Genomic DNA, 16,865 nt, shown 5'->3' with positions numbered 1-16,865 from the left:
AATATGTAAATCGACTCACTCACTCATTACTATTCAAGGGAGTTTTTCACTGATGGTTTTTTGCGAGTATCTTAAAATTCGATTTTTGGAATATGTGAGTTATGACACATTTACTCATACATGTATTGTATATTGTTATTAAACTTGTGCACAAAAAATGTTGTAGAATTTCAATCAAATAATATTGTAGCATAATGAAAAATAATATTTTTAATTTAAAAATGATCTCACCATTTAATTCGTCCTGTAGTTAGTAACAGTTGATAAAAATAAAGTTTTCCAATTTATTATACAGTGAAGTCAGCGAATGCTGTTGCATTTCCGAGCAAAACTCTAATATAAAACAAAGAATTTCAAACTGATTTTTTTATTGGATTATATTTCATGGCTAAAGTTCGCGACATCGTCCGTATGAAATAGAGCAATATTAGTGGAGCAATTGATATACATAATGAAGTAATAGACGGATTCGATTTAAATTTTTAAAACTATGAGATATTATTGAATCTTAGCAGTCACTTACACATGCCTCACCTCATCAATCCACCGCTGCTATCTGACACGCTTTATTTACTCGGAATTAGGGATTCCAATCCCGGGATCTTGAGCTATTTTCGATATCTATGAATCCCGGGATTGATATACATAATCCCGAAAGTTTCGGGATTGATTTTTTTATCAATTTTTATGGAAAATAAAATAACAATGAAATAATGCCGATTCATTTTATTTTTTCACATAAATTAATAAAAATGAGAAAAATTTAAAAAAAAAACAATGTTTCGCACTATTAACAAAGTAATTCCACCATGATCTCATACGTTTTACGGTAGTTTCCTATTTGGCTGACTAATTAGATTTATGAAGCGGAAAGGCCATAAGTACACCATGATTTGCTTTACTATTTTAAATTTCGCTAACCCATTCATTTGTCATTACGATCAAAAACAGTAATCTCATATTAAATTCACATTATTATTTATATTACAATATTATGTACTCCATTAAACTTATGCATTCCCAAGATTGAACGTAAACAATATTAACAATAAATATTTTAAATAGTATAAATTATTATACTAGATTTATTTTTAACCGTTTTTATCAATGTTATTTGTAAATATAAAATTTTTATATTAACAATGGAAAAAAATGCCAATCCCGGGATTGTCAAATTGTAATCCCGAAATTCCGGGATCAGAATGTTGGCTCGGGATTCGATTCCCTACTCGTATTGTATTATTGTAATTAATACGTAATCGTATTTGTGAGTGTGTGACGAATGTAAAACCATTGAATAAATAATAATACATTGACAGCATGGGAAGTTTTGTTTTCTTTAAGACGGTACTTCAGTGAAACGGCAAATACTTTTCAACTATAGGTGCGACGAAATTTTGGACTGGCTGGCAATCGGAGAGCGAAAGTCGAGCTGTGAATACGTCAATTTGTTTTGTGATGGCGACGGGGGAATTAATTATTAAATCGTGTAAAGATGACTAAAAAACGTCACCCATTTACTTGAAAAAGAAAACATGTCAATGAATATATTATTATTATTAGTAATAGAACAATAAACATAACATTACATGGACGCATGCTGACTTTTTATAACAAATTATGTTTTGTTCTGCACGCGTAATTTACACAATCTTCGCGTCACCTCCGTGCCATGCCCTAGCTGAAGTATAACCTTAATACACCATTCTCCGGCATTAAATTACGCATCGTGGTTCTCTGGCGTTCGTCGGAAGGCAACAGACTACCGAGGTTTTATCAGTGACGAAGAGTGGAAGTAAGCTGTTATATCCGAAATAAATAGGGCACACTAAACTTTCTCATTCAAACGTATTTGTTTTCATTGAACTAAGACTACAGTGTATAGATAATGTTTGTTATTTTTTAAAATTTAATTAAACCCTGCCTAATCCAAGCCATAGTAGATAATAGTCAAAAAATATTCGTTTATCTATAAATGACATTAAACCATACATAATTGTATAGATATACGTATATTTTTTATAGATAATGATTCAGTTATAGGCATGGTTTAATGAATTTAAAAAAAAAACTTACCAACACCATGATATATAATATATAATATAACGTCATGTATTCTTAATTTAACGAAAACAAATAAGTATGACTGAAAAGGTGTGTACTATTTTTATCGGATCGCCCATATCATACCTAAACTATTTTGGTTTGGTTACGTAGGGTTTAATTGAATTTTAAAAACTAACCAGCACCATCTGCAAATTATATTCTTAGTTCAATTAAAACAAATATGTTGACTGACAAAGTTTAGTGTGCATTATTTGTTCTATGTTCAAAAATTGTTATGTTCAAAAATTGGCTGGTAATCAATTATACAAATCAACGTTTAGTAATACTTCACGATTGTTTGCCTTCTCTTAATCTGAAGATGAAATAAGTTCGATAACAGGTACAAAATCTACTGAAAATCTTTCATCAAACTTCAAACAATATTTGTATTGTGAATAAGTCATTATAGTTTTGTAACTTTAGCTATTTGCTAATGGGCATAGGAGCTGAGTTGTTTCTAAATATAGTTTCCACCCTTCAGTAATGGACTTAATTAGTAACTTTAGAATCCCTTGTTAAAATCTTGTTTTGTAAGCAATAGCGATGACCCAGATGGAAATAAACAAGAGCTTTGTTATACTAAATGGCTCCGTGGTATCGCTTACTCGACCGTTTTGCGGATCATACTATCATTTCAGATTCTGAGAAACAGACGAATGAATTTCACCAATTTTAATTATAAACACTTTTAATTAATTATCATACGATTAAAATATAATTAATTAAAACTTTTATAGAAGTTGTTTTAATACATTTTTTTGCTTAGCAAATGCATCAGATATAGTTATGGTTCTCTATAGCAGTGCTCCGCAACCTTTTCCAACCCATGGCACACCAAAGGTCTTCCCAGAATTCCACGGCACACTACACGTAAAACAATTTATACACAAAAACATGGACTCCACATCCTGAAGGAGGACCCCAGCTCAAGATCTTTGGCGGCCCCCCTACCTATCGCTAAGGTTAGAGACAGTGTGATACTCTAAAATAGCGTTTTTCAAATAGTGTTCGAGGTAAAATTAATGGTATTGATTTTATGTTTAGCGATTTTTTGTATGGTTATATTCTATTAATATGATAATTATGGTTAGTTGTCGGGTTAGGAATAATTATTTGTCGAGTATTGATACAATAATAATAAATTGTGTCCTACAATCACATGTTTTAAAATATTAATACTTACTGGGGTATTAAAAGAGCGTTTTTTTTACTCGAAAATGGGAGCTGAACTGCGATAGCTTTGTCGGAAATCCGAGGATATTTTTTATTAACCGAAATCCAGAAAATAGCCAATGGAACATCGGCGAACTTCAGTTTTAGCGTCCCGTCGTTTATCAATTCAACAAATTCCTCTCGAATTTATAGGAAAAGCGCTTCTATAGAATTTTCGGCATTGGTTGCAAAAGGGTTTCGTATCCTGTCGCATTTATTGTATGAGAGTACTGATGAAATTTCTTTTGCAGCAAAGTTAAATGTTTTTGAGACAGATCCAAAATTATTGCTTGTTTTCAATGGTGGTTTGGTAGTTCCTTTGGAACATTTGTAGAAATCCTTGTCTTAACTCCTTCTGCCAAAGTTCCATTTTATTTTTGACTTCTAATTTATCAGAGCACGTCAATATATTTTCATTCTGACCTTTATTGTTTTATTAAGTTCATGCAGGTGCTCAAATATATTACCAGCCATGTACGAAAATTTGGCTATTGCACCGCGGCACACCTAGCATCGTCTCACGGCACACGGGTTGTGGAGCACTGCTCTATAGGATCATTATTCAACGTCATCATGACATTGTCTTTTGTAGTACTACTGGAAATAAGCGAATGAATATATTTCCAAAAACAAATAGGATCTAAGACAATATTTGACCAATCGACGTTAGATATGATTTGTGAGCCGAAGAGATGTCACATTTCAATGAGTTTCTGAGACAGAAAAATTTACTATAATCTGCAGTCCGTCTATGTTTTTTCCACAGTGCGTGATAATATGCCTTTGACCTTAGATTGTAAATCATTTCTGGCGTTAACCACTTAGGATATGAGTACTTCAGTAGATGAACGAGCCGGCGAAGGAAACATGAGTCCAGACTGTTATAAAATGTATTATAGAAAATATCTTATGCCGTGTTTACATCAATTTGTTTATATCATCATCAGCCGGGGTCAATCCACTGCTGGATGAAGGCCTCCCCAAGCTTTCTCCAACTCTTTCGGTCCTGTGTCGTTTGCTGCCACGTATTTCCGCCGAACTTTACCAGTTCGTCAATCCAGCGGCTTTTAGGGCGACCCTGTGGCCGTTTCGTACCCCTTGGGTACCATTGGATGACGGCATTTATCCAGCGGCCGTCTTTTCGGCGAGCAATGTGTCCCGTCCATCTCCATTTCAGCTGTTTGGCAACGTCTATAACATCGCGTACTCTTGTCTGCTTCCTAACCCATTCGTTTCTCTTACGGTCCTTTCGCGTGATGCCCAACATGCACCTCTCCATGCCTCGCTGTGTGACTCTTAACTTTTGGACATCTCTCGTGTTGAGGGTCCACGTCTCGCAGCCATACGTGAGCACGGGTAGCACACATTGGTTGAACACCCTACGCTTAAGACATAATGGTAGGTCACTTTTAAAGATACTATTCAGACGTCCGAAAGCACTCCATCTCAGCTTTGTTCTTCGAACAATTTCATCGTGCATGCTTCCGTCTATAGACACCTGCTGTCCAAGATAGATGTAGCTGCTGACTTGCTCGAGTTGGGTGCCAGAAATACAGATAATCGCAGGGTCCGAAAAACAGTTCCTCATCACTTTTGTCTTTGAGACATTTATCTTTAGACCGACCGTTTGACTGACATCCGCGAGTTCTTGCATTCTACCTTGGAGGTCTTTCGGGTCTTGTGAGAGTATAACAATATCATCTGCAAAGCGCAGGTGACTGAGGTGTGCTCTCCGTTAATTGGAACACCATTTTCCTCCCAATCATGTTTCCTAAATAAGTCCTCAAGAGTAGCGGTGAATAGTTTAGGTGAAATAGTATCACCTTGCCGGACACCTTTGTTAATGGGGAATTTACACGACCGCTTGTGGAGTTTCACGCATGCTGTGGCATCACTGTATATACTGTGCAATATGTTTATGTAGCGTCTGGAAATTCCTTGTTTGCTAAGGGCGTCTATAATTGAGAATTTTTTGATGGAATCAAACGCCTTTTCATAGTCTATAAAACCAAGATATAATGGCAGCTTGTATTCCTGGTAGCGCTCTATGATTTCCCTGACGACCTGAATATGATCCATAGTACTGTAGCCTCTTCTGAATCCGGCTTGCTCTCTTGGTTGGTTCTCGTCTAGAATTGTTTCGAGACGTTTTGAGAGTATTTTCGTGAAAACCTTATACAGAATTGGCAGTAGACTAATAGGTCGATAGCTTTTCAGATCTTCAGTGTCTCCTGTCTTATGGAGAATAATAATGGAGGCATTTTTTCATGACTCTGGGATGTTCTCTTCTTGCAGACAAGACGTGAACAGACGTGCGACCACTTCGCTCACCGTCCTCACGGCCAGTTTGAGAACATCGATAGTCAGCCCATCTTCTCCCGGGGCTTTCCCACTCTTCATGCACATTATAGCATATTCCACCTCTGTGGTAGTAACCTCGGGAAGAGGATCTCCATATTCTCCGTTCACCGGAAGATCTTAATTGATGTCAGTGTCATCAAAGAGGTCCAATATGTAGTACTCAGAGAAATACACAATGCTAAAAAAATTCCATTTGATAAATTCCATTGCGGATTATGCCTATTCAGTGGCGGAATCGACGCTTCATTTCTGCGTAATACATGCTTAAAAGATACAATTGTGCAAGTAGAGGGATGATAGACATCTTCAGGAACGAGAGGTTTGTCACACGCGCCAATCACCGTGCAACCAATATTCATAATTTTAAAACATGTCATGCATATACACACTAGAAAAAATCATTTTGTAGAAAAAAAAAATACGACACCCGACGGGACTTGTTACTTGGAACCTGTATCTGCTGGATTCGCACCAGTATGTTTTCCAATTTAACTATGGGGATCTTAATTAATAACGACAATTTTAACTAGTAGACTTGTTACATTAGATGCTTATCGAATTATAATGTTGGCTATCGGTTTTAGTATATTAAATTAAGGTAGGTATTGCTTAATTCCTTAATTACTAACCGACGTCACGGATTACTCCATTATTTAGTTTTTATAACGTACTTAAACTTGTTAATAATGTTAATAAACAATTTTTTTTATTCAACGAATAAGACACCAGATTTCAGAATATAACATTCTGTATAATACTGAATAATATACATAATTTGAAAACATCTCATGCATATACACACAAGAAAAAATCATTTTGTATTATATTGGGTACCTATATGCACTAGATTGGCTAGATGTTTTGAAATTATGTATGTTCAACATATAAATTTTTGCTTTAGGCGCGTTTGGAAAATCAGATCAGAGTGTATTTTTGGCGTGTGACATGTAACACATAATTAATTTTTTCACACAAAAAAATAAATTCGATTGGATTCGAACCAACAATTGTTTGGTTATCAGCCGAACGCACAACCATTACGCCACAGAATGATACTGCAATCGTGACGATTATACAGTATAATATTATAGTTTAGAATTGTTCCGTTGCTAGGCAGCGAATTTATTATTGGCGGCCATTCGCAATTCCTTACGTAAACCAACTATTAAACGTCATAGTGGCAGTTGTTACTTTAAAAATAAAAAAAATGATAAATAATTATATAATTTAGTAATATAAGTTAAAGTGTATAGAAATAAATGAACGGCGTCCAATAAGCGGTTCTTTTTCTTGAGTGTGTAATTTAACAAGATAATTAAGAGCTAGTCAAAGAATCTAGGTCATCACAAGTTTTGTTTTTGTTTTGTTACGCCAAAGAAGTATAACTTCTAACGCGCGTACATAAGTACAGACACCGTTTTTTTTAAGTAGTGTGATAAACATAAAAAAAATGTATATAAGAAATCCATCATAAATTATTATGAAAATAACTACAGACAGGCAATATTATAATATTTATAGCTCTTTGTCAATTTTCAGTCGTTCAACTGCATTATAATATATGCATTAGCAATATGGCGTATCAGAAAATTGATGACTCCAGAGATTTGAGAAGACGCGACGTTAATCAACTTGATATATACATAGTCTGGATTAGTTTAATCCATATCGTCCTGTTTTAAAGCGACATTTAAACTAATTTTCAAATATCTACATAGTACCTGAAAGCAACAATGGGATAGTCTAAAAAACTAGTTTCGAGATAGTTTAACTTTGATGTCTGTTTCATACAAATCAAATCGGTAGCTATAATGTATATTATTTGTTTTTTTTCTATTGTTTATTTATAGTAGATGATAATGGTAAGATTTTTTGTATAATATTATTATCAGTAGATTATTTCAATAATTCCACTGTTTCTTTGAAGTTACTTATTTATACTGATGTAACATTCGTATGTTTCTTTTAAATGAAGTAGGTATTTTTTTTAAATCTCATTGATTCATTGTGTAGGTAAAACTTTTTTCAAGAAGTTGTTTATTATTGTAATCATAATATATTTAAGATGGTTGTCAAAGTAAATTATTTTATTTATAAATTAACTATTTTATTGTATGTATTTTTTATGGAAGTTTATTGGACACAGTATTAGAATACTCACCAGTGAAATCATTAAATTTAAACGAAAAAGTGTCTGAAAGATTTCCGGTTTCCCCTTGTTAATATGTATTTTATTACAACGTTTTTATAAGATCGTATTCTTATTTGTCCGGTGGTTGTTTGTCCGGTACAAATCTTGCAATCGATTTTTAACTAACTTCCCGGCTAGCTAGACATTTAAAACTTTTAGAATATATCAGAACACGATGCCAATGCATTTTTTATTAATTTTAGCCATCTTTAAGTGGAATTAAATTAATTTTTAATTAATTCTGTTTTGTATGAAAAGTTATTTCGGAAGAAATCCGTAATCCAATCCACTATTATTGGTTGCTAGGTAATTATTAATATATACGTACGTTACTATGGAAATCAATATGAGTGTCAAAATGATATTTCAGTATTATTTCTATCAAATACAATTTTTTTTGATCGTTTAAGCTAGTCAAGTCAAGTTTATATGATTCAACAGAAAATTTAAAAACGTTGTATATAAAAAGTTTATTTTATCTTATCTATTCTATCTATTTATATTAACTTATAACATTCAAATAGGGTGTATTGTCTTAAAATATATAATAAGAGATAATCGTTGAATAAATATAGTCATCCAGTAGTACCCAAGAGGTACAAAACGTCTAAAGACCTAGTAGACCTAGAGGCCGGTGGATCGATGAAATAATAAAGTTCTGCGGACGTACATGGCAACGCAACTCACAGGACTGAGAGAAGTGGAATCAGCTTAGAGAGGCTTTCATCTAGCAGTGGATAGATTCAGACTGATGATGATTATGATGATGATGAATATATATTAGTATTTTACTACACTAAAAAAATCAAAACTATTACAGAGAACTAGGAGACAGAAGACAGGAGAAGAGGGAGTACATAGCGATTTAAAATTATCGTAAACATAAACAAAAATTGGAAACGTAATTAAAAACTATAGACTGCATGAAAAAGTGTCATCCCATCTTCTTGACTAATTACTAATTAATTTATAATTCCAGCTTCACGGTGAAATCCGACATGGCCCCCTCGAGTCAACTGCTCGTGTACTACGTCACACCAGACGGCGAGCCTGTCAGTGACGTCGCAGAGTTTGAAGTCCAATTACTGCATAAACAGGTAGGTCTCTCTTGATTGCTTTGCTATTAGGGGAAGATTGGACGAGTTATCAAGTAAATTGAGCGAACTCACCATACTCCTAGCCATGACAGGCGTTTCGCGTCACAGTAACGTGGTGCAAGGGATTTCGGATAATTACTATTGGTGGTTTTGGCACACAGTGTATACAACTATAATAATACAGGGTGTCCACCGGAAAGCTTTACTACTTTTTTTGGTCGCCATTTTGGTAAAAAATAATTTTAACAGTTCATCAGAGTTCATCAGATACATGGCAAATTTACTATGAAAAAATATTCGATAAACCAATATGTTTTAATCGTAAAAACATTTTATCAAAATCAATCATCAATAATTATTGTGACGACTAGAAAAGTATGTAAAATTTTGGGTGAAATTATTGTGCCATCAAAAACCACTATTTATCGATAAGTAAATGATTTTGAAGGAAGAGGTATATAACAGATAATTAGAGGCCAAATTATTCATCAGTCACCATTGCATCCATTAAAAGTGACTGTATGGTGCGCTATGTGGTCTGGATGAATCATTGGCCTCTTACTTTTTTTAAGATGAACGTGGCGTTACGGTAACTGTTAATGGAAAACGTTATCGTAACATGATTGACAACTTTTGACACCAGAATTTAATGCTTTCTTCTTTCTTCTTCTTTTTTGTCCATATCCTCCCCTTAACTGGATCATATGGACACCACGCGATGCCTCCAAGAATCCCTGTCGCTCGCCAGTCTTCTTGCTTCGTTCCAGGTCAAACCAGAATCCCGTAGCTCCGCCGTATATACTCTGTAGATTGTATTTAGCGGCCTTCTAGGTCGCCGAAATCCGGTCGGCTTGAAGAACAGGCAAGCCAGGTTAAAGTTCTTTTCTGGCATCCGCAGCACGTGGCCGAGCCAGGTCCAACGTTGCCTCTTCACTTTCAGCGTGATGAAAGGCTGCTTGGTGCGTTCTCTTATCTCCTCGTTGCTCCTAAAGTCATACCACCGCACACCCAGTATTCGTCGCAAACATCTGTTTTCGAAGCTCAGTATACGGTTGCTCTGAGCCTTTGTAAGGTGCCATGATTCGCTACCGTAAAGCAGCACCGTCAGAATGCAAGCGTCGAATAGACGGCATTTGGTTTTGACCGAGTACAATCTTGAGTCCCAGACATTTCGCATTGAGTTGAATGTTGCTACAGCCACTCCCATTCCGTGATGTGTACCCCCAGGTACTTGAAGCTGTCGACGCTCTCGATGTTTTGTCCATCGCTAATTAGAGGGAAATCTGGATCAGGACAGGTGCCATTGCACAAGACGTTGGTTTTCTTCGCGTTGATTTTCAAACTAACGCGAGAGGAGTTGTTATGCAACCTGTCGATTGTCTCTTAAATGCCCTCGATTGAGTTGGGCTTGGTTAACATGTCGTTCTAACAAGATGATACCACTTTACATACAGCCAATGTTACAATGGCATTACTGAGAGATCTGTATTCACAACAAATTGTCTCAAGAAATGGTGATGTCGATTGACCTCCACGGTCGCCGGATTTAACAGCCCCCAACTTTTTTTTGTGGGGATATCTAAAGGGCAAGGTTTATGCCAATAAACCAGAAACACTTCAGCAACTTAAACAAAACATTCGTGACTAAATTAATAAAATACTGGTTGAAATGTGTGAAAATGTGATGAAAATGTTGTAAAAAGAGCCCGTATTTTTAAGGTTAACAGAGGCAAACCTTTAGCTGACATTGTCTTCCATACGTAATTCCCAACATTTAATAAAATATTTATCAGCATTAAACCATTTTGTTTTAATTTTCCATAAAGTTATACAAAATTAAAGTAGTAAACCTTCCCGTCGGACACCCTATCCTATATCACCTGTATATGACTTTATCATGATTTCCAATATAACGCTTTAACTCAGTTTCAGATAATAATATCTACTATTGAGTTGTAGGTATTGTGATATTTCCGTACCTAACAGATGAATATTATGTTTTATTAGTTTTTTATGATTCCTTTATAATTTAAATGCCAAAGTGATGTCATATTATATAATCAATATTTATATTTAATCTGTAGTACTTCAAATTTCACCATTTAGTGGGCAAACTGCTTTACGATTGTAATTGTAAAAGGCGTCTGATTCTCTAATCAAATTTATTTATCGACGTTCTTGTACGTTGGTTTTTAAAAATTCTTTTCTATAATAAATAATCTAACATTCTATATTGAGTATTGAATAAAAAGATAATATTTTCTTATATAACGGTCCAAAACTCTTATTAATAATTAACATAATTCGAAAAAACCTCGGAAACACACCTATTAGAAAAAATCTTGGAATACATATCGGTGCTTGGTGAGACTTTGCTTTGGTCAATGTGCTATATCAATTGAATTACCTGTACCATACCTAATTACGACGAAATCAACTAATACCTATGCAACTGAAGATTTATCAATTTTTTTTAATAATCTTGACCGGCTTGTGTAGTTTGGCTCAAGATACTAATGAGACAAACTTACCTAACTCATGGCAGGCGTCAGTATATCTTAAAATTTCAGTTTTAACGTATGTAATTCTACTTGAAAAAGCTCAAAATGAGAAAAACACATATCATTGAAAAAAATATCTATTTGTGTTTAAAAAATTAATAAGTTAATAAATATTAAAAACTGAGGTTTACAAAACCTATTTTAATTTGGCTTATATTATCTGCCTCACGGAATACATGTCAATTTTTGAAATTGCACTAATAATTTGAAATATTTTTTTTTTTTGAAAAATAATACCATCATAAGATTTACTTAAGATTATACATAATTCTTAAGCACATAAAAACACAGATATTACGAAAAAAATGAAAATGTATCCGATAAACACTGAGAATAATAAATGTATTTATTATGTTTGATGCAACCTTTTATACTAGGATGATTTTTTTCAAAATACACTAAAACCCTATTACGACCGTTAAAAAAGAGTAAAAAAACAAAAAAAACATTGGATAACATTGAGTTAAAAATATATCATAACAGATCTATAAACATACATTTTGCCTTTTGACTGGTTAAATAAATAAAAGTGTTAGTGTTAAATTAACATCTACATACATATTATTATCTAGCCAAATACTAAATAATATTTTCTCTAAGCATAATATTATATTAGGTACATTAATAACATATTTAGATAATGTATAAATTTTGGCTAGTTATGACCTACGTTATAATAATATTGTTCAGTACCCAATTACTTATGTACTCCAAACAGTACCTGTGTGAATTAAAACCGTTATATTGTATCTACCTACTGACAAAGAATGTTAAAAAATCGTCGATTAAGCAATCAGCGTTTTCATAAAATTCTGGCGCAATTTTGACCTTTTTTCAGAGGACGAGTAACGTAACTGAATTATAAGGAATTTTCTGATAAAAAATATTTTTTCATTCTTGCGAGACATATAATTTTACGATACAACTTTTAACGCGCCAAGTTTCCCAGGCCTAACTAATTAACGTGTTTCTGTCCGAAGTCACTATAAGACAATTCGAATAAACTGAATGCCACGTAATGAAGCTAAGCATTTGAAAAATTAAATATATAATAGAACCAAAAAAAATTAAATAAAAAAGGTCATGCTATAGTATATAATTTTTACTTTTCAAAAGCCCACCCCATTCTATAGATATACCATCATAAATCGTAAGGTGTTCGAATTTAGAACTAAGCTCATTACAATATAAAAAAAGTATTGAATGATATTATGTAAAATACTAGCATATTGTGACACCCTCACTCATCTGACAACTTATACTGGTGGATCTAAGTAGTAAAATTTAAAGGAAACATATTATATAATTAGTCTGTTCAGTTGTTCCGTGTGATCGACGACAGTAGGACGTCTCCAATAACGAGATAGCAAGTGTTTACAAATTAATAATAACCAGTTGTGCGTGCGGCGTAACAATAAATTATTGTTACAAAGTTGTTTACATTTAAGTGTCTCTGACTACAGGGGCGCTTATTAAAAATCAAAAAAATACAACGTTGCCAGCAATGGATCACCAAAAAGAAACCCAACAAACAATGTCATATGCATCAGTTGCTCTTTAAATGCAGTTTCCGAAGAAGGAGCAAGCCATCGTTCTAGATGCTATCGATGGCATCTCTATACGAGAATACACGCTATCGATCGGGAATAAGGTAGGTCCATGTAATATAAGATATGTATCTAGGATTTCCCAGGGAAGAATATTTATATACTTGAGTAGTGAAGAACAAGCAGACAAATTAACAGAAAATAAAGAAACAGTTAAAATTGGAAACCACATACTAGAAATCAGGCCGCTGATCACCAAATTAAAGAGGATAATAATATCAAACGTATGTCCTATAATCCCACACAGCGTTTTGGAATCAAAACTCAATGACTTAAAGATAAAAACTACCTCACGTATCACAAGCATCAGAGCTGGTATTAACGAACCGGGTTATGCACATATTTTAAGTTTCCGGAGACAGGTTTATGTAAACACAGAAGACACCATAAAACTGCCAGAGTCAATGCAAATAAATTTTGATAATACCCTGTACTGGATTTACTTCTCCATCGCAAAATTGACATGCTTTATTTGCAAAGAAGAGGGCCATCTGGCCAAATATTGTAAAACAACTGTAAATAATGAACGTCACACTGTACAATTGCCTGACTCTCTCAATGTACCAAAGGTGTTAACCTCTCTTTCGTTAGAGAGAGAAAATACACTCCAGGAGGATGAACTAGCCGCAGATATAGAGTCGGACAACTCTATTATCAACAAGGATACGCCAATCGGTTCAAAAAGGCCGTTGACCAGTCCAACTGATATCAGCAGTGTAGAATTTGAATTTTAAGATACAGTGAAAAGGAATGCAATCACACGCATTCCTGCACTCCAACAGACACCAAAAAAATCGAAAAAAGTATCCACTGAGGATACAAATGAACTTTTGTTACCTGCCAAGGAACATGTTGAAAGTAATCGTCATAGATTTCCCATCGATTATGAAACATTACTCAGTTTCCTTGTGAAAAAACATAGAAATCCCAATACCGAAATGATTGCTAATGAATTTACTACTGATAAAGAAGCTTTTAATAACATGCTAACAGAAATCTATAGTCATTTAAAAGAACGTAGCATTAAAATTCGCATAACAAGGATCAAGGAAAGACTCAGTAATCCACAATTAAAAGTTTCCAGTGAAGATATTAGTTCGTGGGAAGGACAAGAGGAACAATAACATAATGCATAATTCCAGCAACAAAGTTAACCAATTTATTCAATCTGATATACGTATTGTTTTCTGGAATACAAGAAGCATTCTTAATAGACTAGAGGAGCTTAGAGTGATGATAGGCGTGGAAACATGGTTAAACGACACTATTTCTCACATAGTTATTAGCTTCCCAGGTTTTATGGTGCTTCGGCGAGACAGGACGTACGCCAGAGGAGGAGAAAATCTTGGGAAAGAAAAAGGAACACACTACTATCAAAACTTTTATAGTAGATCTCCTAAAACTTGGTTTAGTAAACATTGTAAAATAAAGCGAGATGTAATAGTGACAATAGCTAGAAGCAGGACAGGACATTACAGTCTCAACGAATCATTGTACAAAATTAAAGTGGTAGATAGCCCTCAGTGTCAGTGTGGACATCCCACTCAAGATCTTAACCACATTGTCTGGCAATGTGATGCCTATGACCTGGAGAGAGAAGTGTTATTGAATAATTTGGGAAAATGCAGGTTATACCCTCCTTTTACGATTAATTCGTTCCTGGCAAAACCAAATATTTCAGTTATGAAAATTGTACATGAATTTCTCCAAAAATGTAACGTAAATGTCTAGTGTATAATGTAACAAAAATGTAATTCTGTATCATTAATAATGTAACTATTTATTCCTGTCGTAAAAAAAATGTATGTATACTTTTGTAAACCATTGTAAAGCAGAATAGCCTTCCATTCAGAGAAGAGCTCAATTGCTTCCAAATAAAGAAAAAAAAATAATTAGTCTGTTGATGTGTTATGTCAGATACAAATGCGCCTTTTTGAGATTTTAAATATATACCTATATATATTAGAAGTGTCAACATGATCTGAAATGTACATAAAAAAGTAAATAAATGAACGTTGTCGCTACAAGATGGAGTAGGTGTATCATCACATAGCATAATTCGAATAATATGCTTCCAATTCGTTCAACCACGAATTAGATTTATGTTTTATATAATAGGTCGTGCCAAAGATATAATTTTTTGTGAGATTCAATGTGAAATAAGAAACGAGTATGCTGGATTTTGCCCCACATTGGGCGCCATTTATAAACTGTTTATATAATTAATATTGTATTACTTTAGTAACGTTGATACCCATATTTTGTAATCCCTTCTAAATAACCGGAACGAGCGTTTGGTGGCCTTGTAAAAGGAGTTAGATTCAAATTTATAATATTATAAAGTTTAACGTGTGTAAAAAAAATACCTGTAAGATTTTCATAATGTCTCAAAACTTTAAATACAATATTCGTGAGTCAGTATGGTGGACTCAGTCTTGGTTGCACAAATTATCTTACGTGTAAATAGAGCTTTGCCCCATCCTTGTGATTTCGACGACAATACAAACATTTGCTATTCACACACCTAAATATAAACTCTTGAGGCTATATTTGGACTGGTACTCGAGCAAACTGTATCAGCCATCAAAGCCCCGAGATCACACACGCGTATTTTTACCGGAAGAAGGCCGCTCCTGTGTTTTTTGTACGAAGGGTGGTATTTTTTACCGTCTACGATGATGCTGTAATCACAGCAACATACCAACATTTTCATGTTTTATGTTAAAACACAACAATTCTACAGCATCGCGACACTGGAGGAAAGATTTCGACGACGGTCCAAGGTTACAAAATCACCAAACTAAACAAATATTTTCTCGCTTCACTAAATTCGCCAAAACATCTAGAGATCCACACTAGACATGAAAGGATAGATGCCAAACGCATAGGCCTCTCGTAAAAAGTAACAATATCCCTAATAATATGCAGTTAGACATTTAGAATCTACCTGTTCTTTTGTACTCACTCAAACTTTGACCATTACTTTGTCGATACCTGCGCATTTATTCTATACACAAGACTGCTTTTGGCCTTTACGGCAGCTAAATGGGGTAGGAAAGTATCGAAATATTAACACTTATTGTAACAATTACAATAAGTTAGCCATCTGAACTGTCAAAACTGTCTATCAAACTCTAAAATGTATCACAGCCAAAAGAGGTGCTTTTAAAATACAGCAATTATTGTAACAATTACAACTATCTTATTGTAATTGTTACAATAAGTGCTAATACTTGGATACCTACTTTCCTACACTAAATATCGGCCGAAAGTAGTCTTGTGTATAGAATAGATGCGCTGGTCGGCAATAATGTTTCGAGTATTCATGCGCTGTATTTTTTCTAATATTATCAATAAACAACGTTTTGATCATTGGATTCTACTTTACTCTATCCTCCTCAATAAATCACGCCACCAAAGAGTCTTATCAAGATAACATTCACCATATTTTATACAAAAACTCTGATTATTTTGGAAGATTTCCTTTAAAAAGTACGAAGTAGTAACGGCAATAAAACAAGTGATAATAATCTTACAAACAAATAAGCTACGGTTTAAGTAAATGTTGATAGTACTCAACTCTTAGTAACTTCCAAAAGTTAGTAAGTAGCCGCGTAACTCGCAGGAGCAGAGCAGTGATTGTCAAAGTTTTGTCGCGAGTCATTGGTCCCATGTTACTGTCGTTTTCGCGCCACTCGGCCCGTCCAAACTTTGGAAAGCTGTTTTATTG

General features: G+C 34.2%; 1 protein-coding gene across 1 annotated transcript in view; it reads left to right on the top strand.

The window, feature by feature from the left end:
* The window catches only part of LOC147073442 (C3 and PZP-like alpha-2-macroglobulin domain-containing protein 8), a 652,526-nt gene that overhangs the window by 443,443 nt on the left and 192,218 nt on the right, over window positions 1-16,865 (top strand). The window contains exon 11 of the mRNA XM_085945649.1: window positions 8,850-8,967. Coding sequence (XP_085801775.1) covers window positions 8,850-8,967 — 118 coding nt within the window. The remainder of the gene's footprint in view (window positions 1-8,849; window positions 8,968-16,865) is intronic.

Source organism: Rhyacophila brunnea, unplaced genomic scaffold (genome assembly GCF_057557595.1).
Source record: "Rhyacophila brunnea isolate RB1 unplaced genomic scaffold, BYU_Rbru_1.0 scaffold_18, whole genome shotgun sequence".
Lineage (NCBI taxonomy): Eukaryota > Metazoa > Arthropoda > Insecta > Trichoptera > Rhyacophilidae > Rhyacophila > Rhyacophila brunnea.
This window is presented reverse-complemented; position numbering and strand designations above follow the sequence as displayed.